Consider the following 22,330-nt stretch of genomic DNA (forward strand, 5'->3'; position numbering starts at 1 on the left):
CCTCACTCACTTCCAACCCACATGGCCATGGTCCTTAAACCCATTTCTTCCCACGACCTTCAGGCCTTGCTCCACCATTTTACTTCCTTCAGATTTTCAGCCTCTCCTTGTCCTCTGCTCAGTTCTTGTTTACTTGCTAGATTAGAGGATATTTTCCTATTTTTACTTGATGATGAATATAGCTTTCCATGCTGAGATCTTTCTCCTGCTGCTTCCTGAGTAGAGCAGGCTTTTCCACTGGGTAGAAAAGCCACTTTTATCCTATTAAGAAAAAAAAAAAAACCTCTCCACGGGTAGACGGGACTGGTTCTCTTCTATCCCACTGAGTTACGTTTCTATTTCCACATTAACCACACAGTTTTAAATGACTGCAGTGCAGTGTATATTTTGAAATATTTCTTCTTTAAATTTTATTAGCTGTTCTTGCACTCTTCTTACCCATAAAATTTATAATCAGCTCGCCGAACTTCCTTAATGAAATTCCACTAGAATTTTGTTCAGGATTGTGTTGAATTTACAGATTAAAGAGTTGAAACCTTGCGATGAGTGTTCCCATCCAGGAGTGTGTTTTCTTCATGTAGAGTTCATGTATGTTTTGTTAGACTTATTCCTAGGTATTTTATAGGTTTTCTGAACATGAGTAACAGATGTTTTCCATAATTGTTATACAAGAAACAAAGAAAAATCATATATTCAATTTGTGCTGGGCCACCTTACCCAATTCTGTTCTGTTTGTTGATTGTCTTAGTTTTTAGGTATGACAGTCATAGCATTTGAAAATAATGATAGGTTCCCCTCTCTCCCAGTTCCCTCCTAAATATTTATACTTTATCTTTTCTTCCCTCCAATTCTTATATATCACATTTCTTTTTACTAGTGTATTTTATTTGTTAGGTTTTCTAAAACGATGATAAATAATAGTAGCAAAGCAATCATTCTTATCATGATCTGAACACTAAGGGGATTTTTTTTTCCAAGTATGACGCTTGCTGTAGTTTCAAGTAGATAAGCTTTATCAAGAAAGTTTTCTTCTACTCCTAGTTTATTAGGAGTATACTTTTTTAATTTAGGAAAATGTTTAATCAAATGGGAGATAGAGATCTATTTAGTTTATTTCCTAAATCTATTAATATAATAACATATATCAATAAATACCCTAATATTTAACAATAAGATGATTTGGGAAATTTTCCCTTTTGTTTTTATGTTCCAAAAGTGTTACTTAGGGGATCCCTGTGTGGCTCAGTGGTTTGGCGCCTGCCTTTGGCCCAGGGCACGGTCCCGGAGTCCCGGGATCAAGTCCCGCATCGGGCTCCCAGCATGGAGCCTGCTTCTCCCTCCTTCTGTGTCTCTGCCTCTCTCTCTCTCTCTCTGTGTGTCTATCATAAATAATAAATAAATGAATCTTTAAAAAAGAAAACAAAAAGGTTACTTAAAAGTCTTTCTAGAACTCATAATCCTACTTGTATTTGGTGCCTTTTTAGGGGATAGATTCTCAATAATCTTTTCTATTTTTTTTCTGTTTTTTTTTTTTTTTTTCAGATTTCCTACCTCTTTTTGAGTAGATTTTAATAATTTATGTTTTCTTAGAGACTTGTCCATTTCACCTAGATTCTAAACTGTGTAGGCATAGAGTTGGTCAATCTTATTTGATTAAAATTTTTTCTTCTGTTTTCTTTTCTCATTCTTTTTTTTTTTTTTAATTATTTATTCCTGAGAGACACAGACAGAGAGACAGAGACATAGGCAGAGGGAGAAGCAGGCTTCATGTGGGGAGCCTGATATGGGATTTGATCTCAGGACCTGGGGATCACGACCTGAGCCAAAGGCAGACAGTCTACCACTGAGTCACCCAGACATCCCTCTTTCCTTTTTCATTCTTACTATTACTTATGCTTTTCAGTCAGACTTTTTACTGATTTATTTTATAGATATTTTCAAAGAAAATGTTTTGTTTTATTGGTCTCTTTTCAGTTTCATTTATTTCTCCTTTAAGGCGGTTTATCTTGTCGTTCTTTTTCTATCTTCCTGTTTTGAATATTTACATCATTTATTTTGAACATTTCCCCCTAGTAAATGCATTTTAAGCTCTAAGTTTTCCTCAAAGTACTGCACTAGCTATGTTATATTGGTTTTACATGTTGTTTTCTCATCTATTACTCACTTGTAGAGTATCCCTAATCTTTATTTTTATTTCCTAGGAACCCAAGAGTTATTAGTATGAGTGTTAAAATTTCCAATTAGTTTTTTTATTGCTGTTGTTGCCATATTTTTGTTATTACTTTCCAATGATCAAAGAATGTCAGTGGTATAATTTTTTTAGACTTTATTTTTTAAGAGCATCTTTACCTTCACAGGAAAATTGAGAGGGAGGTAGAGAGATTTCCCATATATCTCTGCCTGCACACATGCACAGCCTTTCCCATTATTAGCATCCCCCACCAAAGTGTATGTTTGTTACAACTGATAAACCTACACAGATAAATCATAATTATCCAAAGGCCATAGTCTGCATTGGGGTTTACTGTTGGTGCTGTACATTCTATGGTTTTGAACACATGTATAATGACTTGCATCCATCTTTGTGGCACCATACAGAGAATTTTCACTGTCCTGAAAATCCTTCGTACTTCACCTATTCATCCCTCCCCCACCCCAACCGAGGCAATCACTGATCTTTTTACTGTTGCTATAGTTTTGCGTTTTCCAGAGTGTGCCACACAGCTGGAATCATGCAATATGTAGACTTTTCAGATTAGGCTTCTTCCAGTTAGTAATATGTGTTTAAGGTTCCTACATGTCTTTTCATGACTTGATAACTCATTTGTTTTTAGTGATGAATAATATTCCAGTCTAGATGTACCAGTTTACTTATCCATTCACTTACTGAAGGACATCTTGGTTGCCACCAGGTTTTGACAAGTATGAATATAGCTGCTATAAACATCTGTGTGCAAGTTTTTGTGTCGACATAACTTTTAACTCCTTTGGGTAAATACCAAGGAGTATTTGAATGAAATGGTGAGAATATATTTAGTTTTGAAAGAAACTGTCAAACTGTCTTCCAAAGTGGCTGTACCATTTTCAGTTCCCACCAGCAATGAATGAGAGTTCCTATTGCTCCACATCCGTGTCAGCATTTGGTGTTGTTAGCATCCTATATTCTAGCAATTCTACTAACGTATAGTGGCATCTCATTGTTGTTTAAATTTGCATTTCCCTGATGATGTATGGTGTGGAGCATCTTTTTATAGGCTTATTTCCCATCTGTATATTTTCTTTGGTGAGGTATCTATTAAGGTCTGTAGCACATTAAAATTGGGTTGTTTTCTTATTGTTGAGTTTTAAGAGTTCTTTGTACATTTTGGATAACGGTTCTTTTTTAAAAAATATTTTATTTATTTATTAATGAGAGATAGAGAGAGAGAGAGAGAGAGAGAGAGACATAGGCAGAGAGAGAAGCAGGCTCCCCGCAAGGAGCCCAATGCAGGACCTGATCCCAGACCTGGGGATCACACCCTGAGCCGAAGGCAGACACTCAACCGCCAAGCCACCCAGGTGTCCTTGATAATGGTTCTTTATCTTTTTTTTTTTTTTTGGTTCTTTATCTTTATCAGTCTTTTGCCAATATTGTCTCTTGGCTCTGTGGCTTATCTTCTTATTTTCTTGACAGAACAGAAGTTTTAATTTTAGTGAAGTCTCGCTTATCATTATTCCTTTCACGGATGGTGTCTGATTTTGTATCTCAAAAGTCATCACCATACCCAAAATTATCAGATAATTCTACTATGTCATCTTCTAGGAGTTTTACACTTTTGCATTTTACATTAGGTCTGTAATGCATTTTGAGTTAATTTTTATGAAGGGTATAAGGTCTGTGTCTAGATTCATTTTTTTGCACATGGCTATCCAATTGTTCCAGCACCATTTGTGGAAAAGACTGTCTTTTCTCCATTGCACTGCCTTTGCTCTTTTGTCAAAGATAGGGTGACTATAATTACGTGGGTCTGTTTCTGGGTTCTCTATTCTGTTCCACTGATTGATCTATTTGTATGGTCTTTTGCCAATACCACACTGCCTTGATTATTGTGGCTTTATAGTAGGTCTCGAAGTTGGGTAATCAGTCCTCCAACTTTGTTCTTGTCTTTCAATATTGTGTTGGCTATTCTGAGTCTTTTGTTTCTTCATATAGACTTTAGAGTCATTTTGTCAATATCCACAAAAGAACTAGCCAAGATTTTGATGAGGGTTGCATTGAATCTACAGATTGAGTTGGGAAGCACTGACATCTTGACAATATTGAATCTTCCTATCCACAAACATGGAATATCTCTCCATTTATTTAGTTATTTGATTTCATTCATCAGAGTTTTATAGTTTTCCTTATATAGAGCTTGTACATATTTTGTTAAATTTATACCTAAGTATTTCATTTTTTTGGATCTTAATGTAAATGATATTTTTAATTTGAAATTCCACTTGTTCATTCATAATATATAGCTAAATGATTCACTTTTATATATTAACCTTGTATCCTGCAACCTCACTATAGTTGCCTGTTAGTTCTAGTTTTTCAGTTCTTTTGGATTTTCATCTGTGAACAAAGACACTTTTATTTCTTCCTTTCCAATCTGTGTACCTTACATTTTCTTTTCTTGTCTTATTACATTAGATAGGACTTCCAGTACAATGTTGAAAAGGAGTGGTGTCTTTTCCTGATCTTAGTGAGAAAGCAGTGGTATAATTTTTAATGTTTTGGAATTTGTTGAGATTTTTCTTTGTGGATTAATATGAGGTAAATTTTTGTAAATGTAGTGGCTCGGGGAAATTAGGTATTTATATTTATGTGTACATTTTTTTATATGTGTACATTTATACATATACATATACATATACATGTACATATATGTACATATGCCTATAGATCAAGCTTTTAATCAGATTATTCAGATATTTCATGTTCTTCCTCTTTTCATTTGATATAAATCATTATTTCCATAGAATCATAGCACTTAAAACTGTAAGGGACCTCAAAATAATTAGATCCAGATGGGCAGAGTATTGTTATCTCATGTTATAGTTGAGACATTGGAGGCATAGTAAGATTAAGTGATTTTCCCCAAGGATACACAGCTAATGAATAATGAAATAAGGATTAGAGCCCAGGCCTTTGGAGTGAGACTATAAACAGGATGCGTGTCAGGGCGGGTGTCCATTATCCTTCCTGTCTGAAGCCAAACCACATTAATAATATAGATCAATGCTATATTCACAAACTGTTGCTACTAATTAGAATGTTGACTGCATACCCAATACGATGCCTGTTTATGTCTATTAGAGAAGTGGAAGGTGAAATCTTCAAGTTGGAGATGCTACTTGAAGATGTTAAAGAGAAAATTAATAAGGGCAAATGTACGTCAGCCGTCTCTCTTCCCGTGAGTTCTCCAATCATCCCGGATGACTTGGCATCCACAACCTCTCCACCCTCAAATGAGGTAATACAGCAACCTACAGCCTACTTTTATGCCAGGAAAAATGTTTTTGATGCATTTATGGAATCCTAATTCATGAAATCATGAATTCTATTTTAATATTTCATGAAAATTTAACTTTCCAAAGTCCCATGAATCATACAATTTAAAATAGAAGCAGCTTTTACAAATTAGAAGCAATTTGAAGTGTTGGTGTTTGAAATATCTTACTAGTTTAAGATGTAACAATGCAGTTTAAACTGATGAACCACTCACTGAAAAGCTATTTCTTCAGTGGTTCATCAGCAACATTTTTGGGATTGTGCCTGGGAGAAATAATTTTTATTAATAGTCTATTCCCTCTTCTACGTAAAAAATAACACACTCTATGGGAAGAACTATTTCCCATGGGCCTACTCTGCATTTTCCTACTCTCAAGTTAAATTCTTTTGGATTGTCCACATATGCAAGATTAGGAATTCAAATCAATCACTACTGTCTTTCTATGCTTTTTGTTTTTGTAGCCTTAAGTATCAGAACATTTCAGATGAAATTAAAATTCTGAGAAACTGAATAATCTGGATAATTACCTTAAGGTGACTCCTTTTTATTTTTCCAGACAGTATCTGAAGTCACAACCCGTGGCTGATACTCAAAATCTGAATAGATTTTTGTCACAGTTAAGAACAAGATGTTGATAATCATGTAAATACTAGCCCTGCCAAAATGGTGTGTTTGCCCCTTCAAAACACTTAACCCTTCCAGCAAAATTTCATTCATGGCTCAGCTTTAGAGTTAGGCCATTTATATAACTTTGACACACAGTCCCCCACCCTGGGCAGAATTCTTTGCTCAGACGTCTGTGTCCCCAGAGCACTGGGTCTCACTTGTCCTTGTGCCTTTGTACTTATCCTTGTATCCCAAATATTTGACTAAACACCTGGTCTAGCATGAATGCTCAGGATAGTAACCTCTGAGCCCTTGAGGATTTAACAGTTTCAATGCTTCCCAAGTTGTGAACTTGAATTAGCTTGTGGGTAGTATGAGGGAGCCTGGGGAGTGAGCCTAGCCTTCCGCCCAGCAGCTCTCTTGGGTCTGGGTTTGCTTTTCTTGACTGGGTCCCAGGTTTGCCAGCAGCTGTTGCACAATAATGAGAACTCTATAACTTTATGATAAGTGGCTCCGGAAAGAGAATCCACTGCTAGGATTATTCATTCATTCAAGTATTTATTGGTAAATGGTAGGCATTTTTCTAGGTATTGGTGTAAAACAAACAAAGCAGACAAATCACCTGCCCTCAAGATGCTTACATTTCTGTGAGGGACACATATGATGAACAAATAAAATTAATGTGTAATTACAGAATGTTAAAAAGCACAATGCACTGAACATAATACATTCCTGTGACTCTGGAGCTGAACTGGGTCTGAGTACTGGCTCTGTCACTCATCAGCTTTGTGACCTTGGGCAAGTTACGTAACGTCTCTCAGTTTCCTCCTGCATAAATTAAAGATAATACTTGCCTAAGCTTCCAACCCCTCTTCTGCAAAAAGTCCTTGCAAACTGTAAAGTTCTAAACCAACAGAATTATTCTTGTTTGATTTTCCTTATAATTTTGCCATTATCATTTTAGACTCACAGATTTTTGTTCCCAGCACTTCCAATAAATTTGTAATGAAATCATCTCAAGTGTGGTCCCCAGACCAAGAGCATTGCTATCACCTGGCAGCTTGTTAGAAATTGTTATGTTGTTATGGTGTCGAGTTAACATAGGTAGAGTGCTTGAAACGGGGCCTGGCTTATAGTAAGCACACTACCTGGGTGTTAGCTTTTGTGACTATTAAGTAATGGCATGTGACCAAAAGTCACTCACTGTGGGAGGGCCAAGTCACTTGGGAGACATGGTCAGGGCAGGTAAGATTTGAACTGAGTTGGGAGGGAGGGATAAGAAGGAGACAGGTAGGTGAAGAGTCAGGCACAGGAACTCCAGGCAGGATGTGATGGTGCCTCAGAGGTGGGGTGGGAATGCTGAACTGATTTGAGTCCCTCCCCGTGGAACTGCAATTCTAAAGGCAGCTCTGGGCAGCCCTGTGGATTCTGAAGGAACACCGGCTGCCCTTTGGGGCAGCAACAGACCCCTTCCTTCACATCTATGCTCCCAAGGGAGGGATGGACAAGTTCTGAGAGGAGAAAGGGAGAGTGGCACATGATGGCCCCACCACCTTCTACCCCAGGTTGTACCTTCCCATCACCCTAGGAATGCTGCAGTTAAATATCTGATGACTCTTAGCCAAGAATCCCACAAAGTGAGGCTCCCACGGAGCTCAAGAACTGATTCTAAATTTACACTGCCTAAAAAAACAACCACCAAAACCCCCCCACCCAAACCCAACAAACAACAATAACACAGACTAATCTGATTAAATGGCCATGAGGTTGTCCTCTGATTCCAGGTCATGGCCAGCAGCCCAGTCCTGCTCAGTTCAGTTCATTCATTCTGTTGGCTCTCTGACCATAACCAGTGCTCCTTGAGCGTGGCTCTGAAACTGGCATCATTGCGATCACCTAGCTCTTATACTACCTGACACCTTGCATGTTAGTGCTGGCGACAGCTGCTGGGAAGCTAATACTTCCCACTCTTGGTGCTCAGAGACACTCGCCTGAGGTATCTGCTCTAGATCAGGCCTTCTGCAACTGCAGTATGCCTTGGAATCGTGTGCAAATCTTACTGTACACAGGCTTTGATTCAGTGGGTCTGAGGTAAGCCTACGAGTCTGCATTTCTAACAAGCTCCCAGGTGATGCCAGTACTGCCGGTCTGGGGGAGCCACACCTTGAGATTATTTCATTATGAATGAGCTGCAAGTACTGGGATTAAAAACCCTTACATCTAAAATGATAGTGACAAAATTATAATAAGCAGTAAACAATACTAGTTCTGTTGGTTCAGAGCTTCACAGTTTGCAAAGACTTGGAGAGGAGTTGGAAGGTGAGGAGACTTGCCCAGGACAAATGTTAGGGGACATTAGATCCCAGTTTCAGGAGGAGGGCACCCGCCTACATTCTGCTCATGTAAATCTGCCTTATATGTGAAGGGCAGGGTTACCCCTGTAGCCCTCAAAGTGAGAAGTGATCAAAGGAAACACGGAGGGAAAGCCTTTATTTTTTAAATTATAAAAATAATTTATTCTTATTGCAAAAATAAGTCAGAAGATAGAGAAAAGTACAAAGAAGAACATTTCATGGAGAAAAAATTCTAGCTAATACATTAGAGTATATCTGTACAATCTTCTCTGCAGACACGTGTTTGCAAAAATGGGATCCTATTATGATTTTTTTTTCATTTGGTATTCTACTGTGGGCATCTTAACAATGTCATAGAATAAACCTACAGCTTCATTTTTAAGGACTGCATTGTATTTCATTATACCAATTCACTTAACCAATCCCTTGCTGGTGGACATTTAGTTTTTTTCTGGTTCTTTGATATTATAAACGTTGCTTTGGTAACATTGTTTTATATGCAGGCTTTCAGCCGTTCTTGATTCTTTCCGTACAATAAAAACCTAGCAGTGCGGTCAATGGTTCAAGAGGCACAGAGTGAAAATTCTGATAAACTGGCCCTGAGCAAGTTGGTGTCATGCCCCAGCTGCACATGGGAAAAGAGATGTGTTCCCCTGAGCCCACCCTTGGGGAATTTTTTTCTTTTTCTTTCCAACTTTGCTGGAATGATAAGTGAAACTGGTATCTCATTGTTTTGAGCTATATTTCTCTGACGATTTGTGACATTCCACTCATTTTCATGTTTCTTGGCCATTGTCATCTCTTCTATAACATCAACATTTTAACTAATATTTACAAAAAAACCGCAGCCACTTTTTTTAAAGGCAGACAAGTTGAAAAATGTTAAGAACAAATAACATTCAATAGAGATATTTATTGTACAAAGTGCTCTGGCAAGTGCACAGAGGAGCAGTAAAATTGTGGTTAAGAACACAAGCATACGGGTAAAGGTCCAATCCCAGTTCTGCCACTTACTGTGACCTTGTCACGTTGCCGAAATTCTGAGCCTCAGTTGATTAAAATGGGCATTCAAATGGGTACAACATGCCAGGATGGCGAGGAGGAACAGACGAGGCTGTATGAGAAGCACGTGGCACAATGAGCAATCAACAAATGATCAATTTTATCAATCAGGAAATACTGAAACCCTCCAAAGCTGTAAAGGGCATGAACTAGAATATGGAATATGAACTAGGAAACATAGCCAATAAATAAGCACATGGGGAAATGTTTATCTCCTTTAATAACAGAGGAAATGCTAATTACCCACAAGATGCCACCTCCCCCCTTTTTAAATTAACAAAAACATTTTCAAGGATGATTCCTGATGAGGAGGAAGGTGTGGTCAAGTTGCACTGCCCACATTGTTGGCGGCTGTGTAATTCTTCCAACGTTTGTGGAAGGCAGTTTGGCAATATGTATCATCACGCAAACATGTTCACAACCTTTGACCTAGACATTTCCTAAGGAAGTAATTCAAAATGTGGAAGAAGCTATCTGTACAACGATGCTTATGCCGGCAGTGTTTATAATGGTGAGAAAAGCACCTTTTCTGTTTACAGAAAGGATTAAAAAAAAAAAAAAAACAGAAAAAGAAAATACACGCTGGGTGGTGTCAGGCCCTTCAGTGAGGTAGTGTAATTTTTCTGTGTTAAAAAGGGACATATAAACAATAATTTAAGGCTCTAAATAGTCCCTACACCCTGTTTTAATTCATAGTTGAATGCATTTCTTTGGAGAAGCTTGTAGAGCTCTACGAAGAGCAGTCAGATTGATGGATTTAAAATTATCTGCCTAAATCTGTTCATTTAGCTCCAGTGGAGCTTCAGGTAATTTGACACTAAGGAAAGAAATAAAGGGGAAACATATTCTCTTATCTGTAAACTAAATTTTTAAATATCGGGAGGAGAGAAGCGGGGCCAGGGCCGCAGCCTCTGCAGCGGCAGGCCGTCCTCCCCCTCCTCCCGCCAGGCGGGTCCCCCTGAGCCAGCCCCCGCCAACCAGGTGGCCCCCTCCAGTGGCCGCCCCCCCCCCCCCGTGGCCGCCCCCCTCCCGCCAGGCCGCCACCCCCTGCCAGTGGCCGCCTCCCCCAAGCCGGACCCCCCAGATAGGCCCCCCCCAGCCAGGCCGCCCCCTCCCAGCCAGGCCGTCACCACCCCCCCCCCCGTGGCCGCCCCCACAGTGGCCGCTCCCCGCCAGGCCCGAGCACACAGCCAGGAGGTTGGAGCAAGGAGTCGGCAGGCCCAGGGTGCGGGCGGCAGGCCCGAGGACCCTCCTGGCCCCGTCCCCGTCCCGGGCCCCATCCCCGTCCACGGCCCCGTCCCGGGCCCCGTCCACGGCCCCGTCCCAGTCCCAGTCCCAGTCCCCGTCCCCGTCCACGGCCCCGGGCCCCGTCCACGGCCCCGTCCCGGGCCCCGGCCCCGTCCCAGTCCCCGTCCCCGTCCACGGCCCCATGGAGTGTGCTTTGCGGTGCAGGAGCAGCCGGAGCGCAGCGCGGGGAGGCAGGACCGGGCGGAGCCGAGCAGCCCCGGCCGTGCGGGTGGCCGCCGGGCCCTGGAACGGTGAGCGCCCCTCGCCGCCCACCCACGGTGGGGGGGGGAGGGGACTCCGCGGGGTCGGGGCGGGGGGCGAACAGGTGCGGGAAGTCGCCGCCTCCCCGATTCCCGAATCCTGCCGCTGTGCCTCGAGGGCTGCGAGCGGCGGCGCCCCGGGGAGATGCGCAAGCGGCGGCCTCACCCCCGTGCGGCCTCCCGGGGCTGCGGCCTCGGCAGGAGCACTTCTAGCCATTCAGTTATTTTAAAGATTGTATTTACTTATCCATGAGAGACGCAGAGACGCAGAGACCCAGGCAGAGTCGGAAGCAGGGCCCCCCCGCGGGGAGCCCCAGGCGAGGCTCGATCCCGGGACCCCGGGGTCACGCCCTGGGCCGAAGGCGGACGCCCCACCGCCGAGCGCGCCCCCCCCACCCCCCCCCGAATACTTCTTTTAAATCTGCTCAAGTGATTCTCCCAGGTTCCTCGGTGGAGCCCAGGCCACAGCGCGTCCGGGCCGGGCTGCAGCCGCACCTGGACAGCAGCGTGCCCCGCCCCCTCCTCGCGTCCCCCGAGCAGCTGCCCTGCCCCTCCGTCCGCCCACTGGAATAAACCCAACCCCACATCTCGGGGGATTTTCCAGAGGCGAAGAAGCTATAAATCGTGCAAAAACCTACAGATGTGAAATCCTACGGAGAAACCGTAATGTTCTCGGAAACTTTCGTTTTGTTTTTAAGATTTATTTATTTATTCTTGAGAGACACGGCGAGAGAGAGAGGGAGACAGAGACACAGGCAGAGGGAGAAGCAGGCCCGGAGCAGGGACCCCGGGACCCCGGGGTCACGCCCTGGGCGGAAGGCGGCGCTCAACAGCTGAGCCACCCAGGGCTCCCGGAAACTTTCTTGGGATCCGCTGCCAGCCCATGTGGATTCGGAATCATTTGGAGCTTCTGTTGCGCCCTCAGGAGGCGCTGTGGACGGGACCAAAGCTTGGCTCACTTCCCTTGGAGAGGTCAGGGGTCAGGAGGCAGGGCCGCTCCGCCACAATCGTCCCGCACAGAATGGGCTCTAGTAGGCGCAGGTGACGAGGTCTGAGGTTGGAGCGCGATCCACCGCGGGAATGGGCGCTTGTCCTAAGTGTTGGTATTGCTGAGTTTCCTCCCCCTAAAAAAGGAAACAGCTCCGTGTTTGTGCTAAAAATGACCGTGCGGCGTCGGCTGTGGACCGTGGCTTGGAACTGACCTGCCAACCACAGGCTTTGATTCTCCTTTAAATATAAGAGGCAATGATGATGCCGACTCCCTGAGCCGCCCCAGGCCCACTGTTACTATCTATTGAATTAAACCCAGGTTTGGGAATTTTTTTTAGATTGTATTCAGTATAATAAAAACAGTTTTACATTTAAAACACATTCTGGTTAAGCATTCAAGGTATTAAATGCTTCTTTTCCAAATTCCTAGTCTAGACCTCACAGGTACTCTGTAGTACCAAGGCAGGGATCGATATTCCAGACTAAAATTTCTCTTTAATGATGGACAAGAGGGCAGGAAAAGCACAACCAAGTGTGAAATCAGATCTAACAATGAATGTACTGATGGGGTGTGAAGTAGAGATACACATGCTTTATAAATTAAAATCTTGGTAAACTACATAACACCTGAGGGACTAATTGAACAAAGGACTCTATATACTCTTTCCTCTTCTAGAAGATTAGATATCTCTGTTAGGACATGTGCTTTATGACATTTGCTGACATTTGGAGGGTATTTATATGCACATAAAGGATATATATGCTGCATATAAAATGCTTATCCCTTTGTGCTGTGCCTGATGCAGGATTCTGGATTAAGAACACCCTTTAGTTACTTTATCTTCTTGGAAAACTGTCTCCTCAAGTAGAATGGCTCTTGGTTTTTGCATTTGGCAAGAAGATTTTAGTGTTCAAAGAAGTTTTAAAGAGGCAGAAAAAGAAAGTCATGTGTGGGCCTGAACTCACTTGAAAGAAATCCAGGTTTTCCACTTTGGAGAGCAGATGTTCAAATGCCCCAAAGGCGGAGGGTGGAGACAGAAAATGAGGTGTGAGAAAATATGTGAGTCAGGAAGAAAGCATGTTTTTCCGAAGGGAAGGGCCCAGCTTCTCAGCCCCCAGCCCCACCAACTCCAGCCACAGTGCTTCTCTCCACGGGCAGCAGGCCTAGCACAGTTGGGTGTGCTGCATTTGCCAGGGAATGCCTAGGGCTTGTCCCCCATCCCCCAGGGAATGCATCTCATTCCGCCCACCAGCGATGTCCAGGATATCATGGGCAAAGTGCCTTCCACACTAAGAACGAGCAACTTTCCTGGAGGCTATTACTGTATCTCAGGGGCTCAGCAAGGGCTTTATTAGGAATTGTGATTAATCAGAATTTCTCTGAAGGAGTTAGAATTTCTGTGAAGAAGGAGGCTGAAGCTACAGACAGGTCACAGAAAGTGTCCTGGTAAATGACAACTGTAAGGTATCTTTCTTGATGCCCCCTGGTGGCCTTGTACAGCTAAAACTAACCCTGTCTGCTCCCATAGCTTTTAGCCCCATACACACTGGACAAAATCCATCTTGCTGGATTCATTGGGTGCATTCAGCTTGCACTTTATGGAGCCAAAGCCACAAAGGCTCCTATGTGACCTAGTACTGATAAAGAATTGATTTTAAGGGGCGCCGGGGGGCTCAGTGGTTGAGCCTTTGGCTCAGAGCATGATCCCAGGCTCATGGGGATCGAGTCCCACATTGGGCTCCCCGCAGGGAGCCTGCTTCTCCCTCTGCCTGTGTCTCTGCCTCTCTCTCTCTGTCTCTCATGAATAAAGAAATAAAATCTTTATTAAAAAAAGAATTGATTTGGAGACATGAATAAAAGAAAACTCCAAATTTTATAATTCCATACAAATACAATGATATAATTCCATACAAATTTGTACAGAATTTTATAATTCTGTACAAATTTCTGTATTGCATCTATATTTCTATATTGCATGATGATTAGATGCTATCCTCTGGGGAACAAAGCAGATTTACTTTTAACATTTAGCATACACATTCTTACCAGGCCACCTGGTGCTGGGGCGAAGTTTCTTATAGAAAGACAGGCAGAAGGGATCTCTGTTATGAGGACAACATGCCACTCCCATTATCGCCCCAGGCTCTGATACAAGAAATTGAACATTTCAGTTTTATTTTTTTTTATTTTTATTTATTTATGATAGTCACAGAGAGAGAGAGAGAGGCAGAGACACAGGCAGAGGGAGAAGCAGGCTCCATGCACCGGGAGCCCGACGTGGGATTTGATCCCGGGTCTCCAGGATCGCGCCCTGGGCCAAAGGCAGGCGCCAAACTGCTGCACCACCCAGGGATCCCGAACATTTCAGTTTTACCAGTACTCTCATGATCTCTGTGAGAAGTGTACAAAAAGTTTATGGGATCTTATGCACCTCTTATAGGAAGGAAAACATGGAGAAGAAAGGGCACAGAAGGACCAACAGCAGAAAGTGTCCCACTGCCATTCAAGAAGAGGTGCTGCGTGCAGATTCTGTTGTCAGTAAGTTGAGGGGCCCCAGGGCTGTGGGTGTTCCAGCCTCAAGGCCCCTCTCCACGGTCCGCTCACTGCAGACAGACCACCTGCCACACCAAACAGCTTTACCTAGACTAGGGTGTTGCATATTGTATTTTTGGAGGCAATATGTAAAAAATTAATAACTGAATAGATTCAAATAGATCAAATGTGGTCAGACAGGGTGAAAATGCCCATGTCTGTTTCTGTGGGAATCAGAGGACTCCATGCACTGGGTCATGAGGTGGCCTCAGCTCTGTGTGTCACCCTTCCAGCGTGACCCATAATCTGCACCTGGTGAGCTTACTGGCCGTGGGAGAATTGCTGCTGTCTCGTCCACACACATTTCACAGAAGCAAAGAAAATGAGAGCTGGGAGGAGGCCAGGAGAGCACCAGGGCAGGGCATGGGATTCAGTGATTTTTTTTTTTTTTTTTTTTTTTGGTCATAGCCGCCTTCCTCCAAAGGTAGTTGAAGTAGAAAAACATCCCCTGGCAGAAACACACTGGTGAGGAAGAGGTGAGGCCGAGGCCTGCCTGTCCAGGCGACTCCCGAGCCTGAGAGTCACCCCTGAGCCTAGTCCACCCTGTTTGTACCCGAGAAACTGGGGCCAGAGTGCTAACAAGGCTTGTGGATGTTGATACAGACTGGTAGCCCAGAGTCTTTCCTTCAACTCGGTGTTCTTTCTGTTCTGTCCCATGTAGTCCTACTTCTTCTCTGTAGATAATTCATTTGCTAACAGTAACAGTAATGTTTCATCGATTGAACACCTACTATACCAGATATGCTGTAACAGTACAGGGTTTCAAAGTGTGGTCGGAAGGCCCTGGGGTCCCTGAGACCCTTTCAGGAGGGCGGTGAAGTCCTCTCTCTCCCAGCTACGTATCCATGCAAGGCCAATACTGCAACAGATTGAATGGAATCCAGCTGCCTTCTATTAAGCCAGATCCTCAAGACGCTTGCCAAAACATAAAACACTGCCACTCGTCTCATACTTTTCTTTTAAATTAAAGCCCATTACTTTGGGGCACCTGGTTGGCTCAGTTATTGAGCGCTGGACTCTTGGTTTCAGCTCAGGTTGTGATCTTGGGATGGTGGGATCCAGCCTTGCATCGAGTCCCATGCTCAACATGGGGTCTGCTTGTCTCTCTCCCTCCCCCTCTGCTCCTCCCCTTTCTCTCTCTAAAATAAATAAATGAATAAAATGTTTCTGAAAAATTAAAAATAAAAACCTGGTATTTTGTCAGCATGAAATGAATTACTATTGGTTCTAAATGTCAAAATAAATAAAATATTTTTAAATCCCTCAGTTTAGAATTCTATTTAAAAAAAAAAAAAGCCCTTAGGACTGTCCATTCAGTCTTGGAAAGATTTGAATGATCCTGCAGAAGCAAAAATGACTTGAAATTTATAATACCAGTCCATATTCAACTGACTGAATGTACTATAATAGCTCTTCTCCAATGCAGGGTGAGATTTTTCACCACAGGCATAAAAAAATGGCACAAATTATGATATATGGTAGATAAAAACTATAAGGAAAAGCTCTTTAGGGTCCTCAATTAGGGTCCTCAATTTTAAGAATATAAAAAGGGTTCTGACATAAAGAATTTGAGAACTGCTGATATAGTATATAACATATCTACCCTACACTCCTGTAAGCAGGAATTATCTTTATTTTACAGATAAGGAAATGGAGACTCAGAGAAATTTAGTGACTTGCCAAAGAGCTGATGTATTTCTACTGCTGTATAGTGAAGTATCCCAAAAGTTAATGGTTCACAACCACAGATGTTTTCTATCTCGTTATTTTTTTCTTTTTCTTTTTTTTTTAGATTTTATGTATTTATTTGAGAGAGAGAGAGAGAACAAGCAGTGGAGAGAGAGAAGCAGGTTCCCCGCTGAGCAGCAAGCCCAATATGGGGCTAGATCCATATGATCAAGATTTGTGTCGAAGTCAGAAGTTTAACTGACTGAGCCACCCAGGCATCCCTCTATCTTGTAATTTCTATGGGTCAGGAATTTGGGAGCAGCTTAGCTCGGTGATGCAGGCTCAAGTTCTCTCATGAGGCTGTAGTCAGATGTTGGTCAGTACTGCCATCATCTGAAGACTTGCCTGGGACTGGAGAATCTGCTTCTAAGAAGGTTCACTCACAAGGCCATTGGGAGGAGGTCTTAGTTCCTCTACATGTGGGCCTCTCCAGTAAGCTGCTTGAGTGTCATTATGACATGGCAGCCATGTGATCCAAGACCAAGTCCAAAATGGAAGCTTCAGAGTCTTTTATGACCTAGTTTTGGAATTTATTTATTTTTTATTTTTTTTATTTTTTTTTAGTTTTGGAATTTATATGTCATCCCTACCACTTTGTGATTAAATTCAGTCACTAAATCCAGCCCACACTCAAGGAGAGAAGAATTAGGCTCTACATTCTGAAGAACATATCAAAAAATTTTTGGACATATTTTTAACCATCACCACTAACTAGTGGCAGAACCAGACTTTAAACTCGGGTCTATCTGAACCTCATTCTCTTTCTACTATGCAACCTTCCCAGGGTAGGCCCATGATCCTCTATTGTAATTTCCTTCAGTTATAGATTGAGAAGAGATTCAATAATTTTATTTATTTATTTATTTGAGAGAGAGAGAGACAGCAAGCTCACATGAATGGGGGGAGGGGACAAAGGGGGAGGGAGACAATCTCCAGCAGACTCCACACTGAGATGGAGCCCGACCTCAAGATCAAAACCTGAGCCAAAACCAAGAGTCAGATGCTCCATCAACTGAACCACCCAGGAGCCCCTCAATGACTACTGACTGAGATATGGAAGAGAAAAAACATCCCCAGAGCTCATTCCATTGTGACTTACTCTTAGAAAGATAATGTTACAAATGAGCATAATACTGGGTGCACAAGGCAGGTAGCACTGGCAGTCTGTCCTCTGGCCTCATCACTCCTGGAGCTGAGATGCTGCTTGGACCCCAAGCCTGTTGTGCTTGCTTGTCTGGCCCAGGCTCTCACACTCCAGCCTTATCTGGAAGGCTCCATTGCCCACAGCCTGCCAGATTCTAGACCTGCACTAGTCATACACACTCTCTACTACCAGCCCCTCTTTGGTGCAGATAAGGGCAAAGCTATAATTCAGTTTCCTGTATCAGCTCATGGATTTGATGTAGAGTAAAACATCTAGGTGAAAAAACACAAGCTCTTGGCCACAATAAGATCTAAGAAAAGAACATGCGTGTATCAGGGCAAATCAGGAAAAATACCAATCTTGCATATGTTGTTAATTCAGTGGACCGAATTCTCACAGACCTCTCTCATCGATTCAACAGACCTCTAAGCCCCTAACTGTGCGAGGAAAAGCTTGAGGCTAAGATCTACTACTTACCAAAACATCTCTCAGTTGTCATAATGGGATTCCAAATGTCATCCCTAGGCTGGCAGCTCCCCTTGGGAACACAGCTGGGGAAATTGAACACTTTGGCGCCTACGGCATACCTTGCACGGTTAGAACTGTACTCTCCACACCGCATTTTAGGACTCTAATGAAGAAACTCTTCCTCTGTGTAACTTGGGCTTTTTCAGGTTCTGATACCAGCCCCAGCTGCCATTCTGCTTCCAGGACTGGATTGCAGAGTAATAAATGTGAAAACTATGGCACTGAGAATCACAATTCCAGAAGAGTCTGTCGCAAAGAGCCACTCAAAGGTGAGTGCGGCTCAGAGGACTTGCAAAGAGCTCGTGAGTGGGGACAGCTGTTGTTTGCAGGTAACGAGTTGTATTTTTCATCTTTTCTTTTTAGAATTTCATTATAGGTACAACAGCCCAGGACAGAATTACTTAAATCCTAACGAAAGAAGTGCCTTTGTCAAGCTCTGCTTTTTAAATGACAATAAAAATTCTTCACCTTGTAAGTATATCTGCTGCATGATCTCATCTTTGTAAACAGGCTGGTCTCCTGGGCGTGCGGGACCCATATCACACAGCCTACTGCTTCCCTTTGGGGAGCCCTTGCCCTCTCCAGTCTGCTGCTTGGCTCTCCAGTACTCATCTGATGCTTTTACATCCTGGATGGCAAGAGACTGGGCCAGGGCTGGGAGATAGGAGATCCTAGCAATAAAGTTATCAAGTGCTAACTCAGTGTAAGTGGGTAACAAATTGTAAATATTTGCTAAACAAATGACCAACTGAATAATTACCACTAGTATTGCTATTATTCAGGTGAAAGCTTTAAACATATCTCTACTAAAAGTCGTCATGTAAAGAAACAGACTATTTTTATACTCCTTAAACATCATATTGCTAATTTCAATATAAAATTTTGCTGTCTTTGGAAAAAATTAAAATCCCACAAACATTTATTTATAAAGATGAATAAGACATGGCTCCTCCCTCCCAAGGAGTTCATAATCTATTGAAAGGAATTCATACCCAAATAAGGAAAATTCATGGCAAAATGTGATGTTACAATGAGCAAAGGGTGTGCTAAGAGAACAAAAGGGAGAGAAGGAAATACTCCTTGTTTTGCTTCTGAACAACAGCCATAGCTGCTCTTTGACATCCTCTGCTTGAGGGAAAAATTCATACCACCAGAGCACTTTTTCTCCCTATCTGGGACAGGGCATCCAGGGGAATGTTTCTTATCTTTCCCAACTGCCAATTTCCAAGATGAAAGAATGCCATCTACCTCATTGAACTCAGCTGTGCGTCCCTTACACCCCCAGCTGCCAAATCCTTCAAATGGATGTATGCTTTCAAGATGACAGCCATTAAAACTCTGCAGAAGCAACAGGGCAGATTTCTTTACTGTCTCCTTGGCCTTTGGGTCTATAGCCCATGAGACTTGTTATTCCAATATATGAAGGAATGAGGGGTCAACTGAGTCATCTGAAGTGTGACTTTGAACTGCATTAGTAAATGGATGTGGCCAAGAGGGTAGAAGTCATAGAGAGGCATTGTTCAATGTTGATAAGAATCTTCCAGAAATTGGAATGGAGTGGGTTGCTGTGGGAGGTCATGAGTCCTATCTGTAGAGATGTCTCTACAGATCCCATCCGGAGACAATATACTCCATCAGGATATTGCAAATCTATAGACCAGACTAGAACTGGACCAGATGACCCTATGGTCCTTCCCAACTCTGAGTTATGATGTTTCAAATAAAATCCAAAATTATATTTGGAGAGCAAAGAATTAAGACTGAACTCATTAGTATCTCTGCTCATCATGACTTAAGTTTGGGTGGTCAGCATGACTAATTTGAGCTTTCTGGCTTCTGCTCTGCCTTCCATGTCTGAGAGACAATGTCTCCTAGTTCCTTGTCAAATAGAACCCTCCTCAGGGGGTGTGAAGCCTAGCTATGAGAGACGGACGAATAAGACAGGAGACCTGGAAGGAGAACCAGAAACAGAGAAAGCAGATTTTAGGCCATTGATTCTTCTCTCTTCCTTTCCCTGACTTTCTTCTTATCTTCCATGGTGCCTTTCCTATATTTATCTTCTTTTCAGTTTAGTCTCAATTTTCTGGAATTGTCTTAGTAACATAATTTAGTTTCTGACTCCTAGAAGCCTTGCTCTTGTGTTTGGAGAGGACTTCAGGAATCCATTTGGTCCATGCTATGGAAGGGATTATCCCTTCACTTGTCAGATGAAGTAGTTGAGTCCACAGAGGTTGGACAGATGCTCAAGAAGCACACAGCTAGCACCCCAGAAACCTAAATCTAGACTCTTGGTCTCTTGGGTACTGAGAAAACTCTTTTTAAAAGTTGGATTTCTTAAAATAAAATAAGTTGAATTTCTTTTCGTGAATTCAGAATACTTGAAAGTTCTTTGTTTTCTATGTTCCCTAATCTTCTTATTCATTAAAATTGCATGAAATATTTCATTCATACAGAAAAGTTCGGGAAATGATACCCATATATCCACCATTTGGGGATCATTTTTGATGCTCTGAATTTAATCATAGCTAACATTTTTCAGCTTGTTCAAAACCAGAATGGATCTGTTCCCAGACATCGAATCCAAAATCCTCTCATGATGAACATGAGACCATACCAGGAAAGTAAGTATTATTTTATTATTAATGATAATAAAAATGACTACCCATTAACTGGTTACATACAATATGCTTAGTGCATTAAATTATTGGCCCAAGATCACCTAGATCATAAGTAGTAGAGCCAAAATTCAAACCAAAGTATGACTAATACTTCAAACATTTGTTTATTCATTCAACAAATATTTGAATGTCAGTAGCAGTGTCCCATGCCAGGGGTCACCCCCATCGTTTCTAGTGAGAGATTGCATGACAAGAGTGCCACATGGGAGGGGGATTATGGTCATAGAAGGACTCCCAGCCCCAAGAAGGCCACCAGGCATGCACCATGCACCAAGAAGGCCCCGCATGCACCTGCTTGGGGAGGACACAGTGAAAAATTAAACTACTGTCCCTGCCCTCATGGAAGTTACTTTTTTGGTAGAAGGGCCAGTCTTTGTAAGTGCCACAAAGGGAGTGTACTGAGTACTAATACCTAATTTGGGGGTTCAGGGAAGCTGAACACCAAAAGATAAGTGTGAGTCAACTAGCAAGAGGATGTAGAGGCTAACAGTGAGGACATTCTAGTCTGAGAGCTTGCTGGAGTGGGAAGGGCCCTTGGCAAGTTCAGGAACAGTGTAGAGCGTGTGGCTGTGGGGCAAGATGGGGCTGGTGAAGGGATGGGCAGGGCAGACCATGTAGGGGCTTGTCAGCCACAGGAAGGATTTCAAACTCTTGAGTATAACAAGCCAATGAAGTTTTAAACCAGAGTGTTTTTAAAGTTTCCTAGTGTTTTAAAAGATCATTCTAACTACTAAAGAAGCAGGAATGGAGTAGAGGAGTCCAGGCGTGAAGCACAGAGGCCAAGTAAGAGGCTGGGGCAATAATCCAGGTGAGATGATGGTAGCCTTCGCCAAGGGTGGTAGAAAAGGAAAGAGAGCGGTCAGGAGGCAGAACCAATAGTGGTGTAGCAGGGTGGTTAACAGTTTAGGCTCGGCACTCACTCAGTCGGAACTCACTAGCTACTATCATAATGCAGTGTGGTGTTCAAGAATGTGGCCTCTGGGGTTATTTTGGGTTTGCATCTTGGTTCAGTGTTCTTGAGATCTCTGTGCTTTGCTTTCCCCACTCTGTTTGCCCATTATTCCCCAAGTAGGAATAACAATAGTGCCAAATTCATTGAGGATTGAGCCAATACATATAAAGTACTTGGAAAGGTACCTGGCATTCAGCAAGTGATGGCTGTTATTGTAGATAAGGTGACTGATTGGATGTGGGGAGACAGTGGACTCTGAAGCCTATGCCCTTCCCACTGCACCACACTGCCCTGCCCTGTCCTATCTGGAGATTTCTATTAGCTAGGGGCTCCTGATGCTGATGGTCTCTGATGCTGTCAACCGGATGATAGATCCAATGTGTTCAACTAACCTGCGGAACCAACTCATGTGAATGTGGTAGGGGAGGGAGATGAAGGGACACATTGGGTCACAAGCATTTGAGGTCGGACTTTCTGGAGATGACTGCCACAAGTGTTTTATGTACCAAAGAAGTAATGCTTAACAGAAGGAATCCCAAGCCAGGGGGTTGTGAGGATGGCTCCATAGCTCACCTGTCAACAGGCAAGGTCTTGTGGCATCCATTAAGGCCACT

At 42.7% G+C, this 22,330-nt stretch overlaps 1 protein-coding gene across 13 annotated transcripts in view; it reads left to right on the top strand.

Moving 5' to 3' along the window:
* AKNAD1 (AKNA domain containing 1) overlaps positions 1-22,330 on the top strand; it is a 61,612-nt gene that overhangs the window by 37,412 nt on the left and 1,870 nt on the right. For 7 of the 13 annotated variants that reach the window (XM_038541124.1, XM_038541125.1, XM_038541123.1 and 4 more), the window contains exons 7-12: positions 5,339-5,495; positions 11,009-11,094; positions 14,535-14,632; positions 18,233-18,355; positions 18,450-18,557; positions 20,626-20,707. In XM_038541124.1, coding sequence (XP_038397052.1) covers positions 5,339-5,495; positions 11,009-11,094; positions 14,535-14,632; positions 18,233-18,355; positions 18,450-18,557; positions 20,626-20,707 — 654 coding nt within the window. Of the gene's footprint in view, positions 1-5,338; positions 5,496-11,008; positions 11,095-14,534; positions 14,633-18,221; positions 18,356-18,449; positions 18,558-20,625; positions 20,708-21,462; positions 21,494-22,330 lie in introns of those variants that run through there. The other 6 variants (XM_038541132.1, XR_005361049.1, XR_005361050.1 and 3 more) reach the window with 6 other exon arrangements.

Source organism: Canis lupus, chromosome 6 (assembly GCF_011100685.1).
Source record: "Canis lupus familiaris isolate Mischka breed German Shepherd chromosome 6, alternate assembly UU_Cfam_GSD_1.0, whole genome shotgun sequence".
Lineage (NCBI taxonomy): Eukaryota > Metazoa > Chordata > Mammalia > Carnivora > Canidae > Canis > Canis lupus.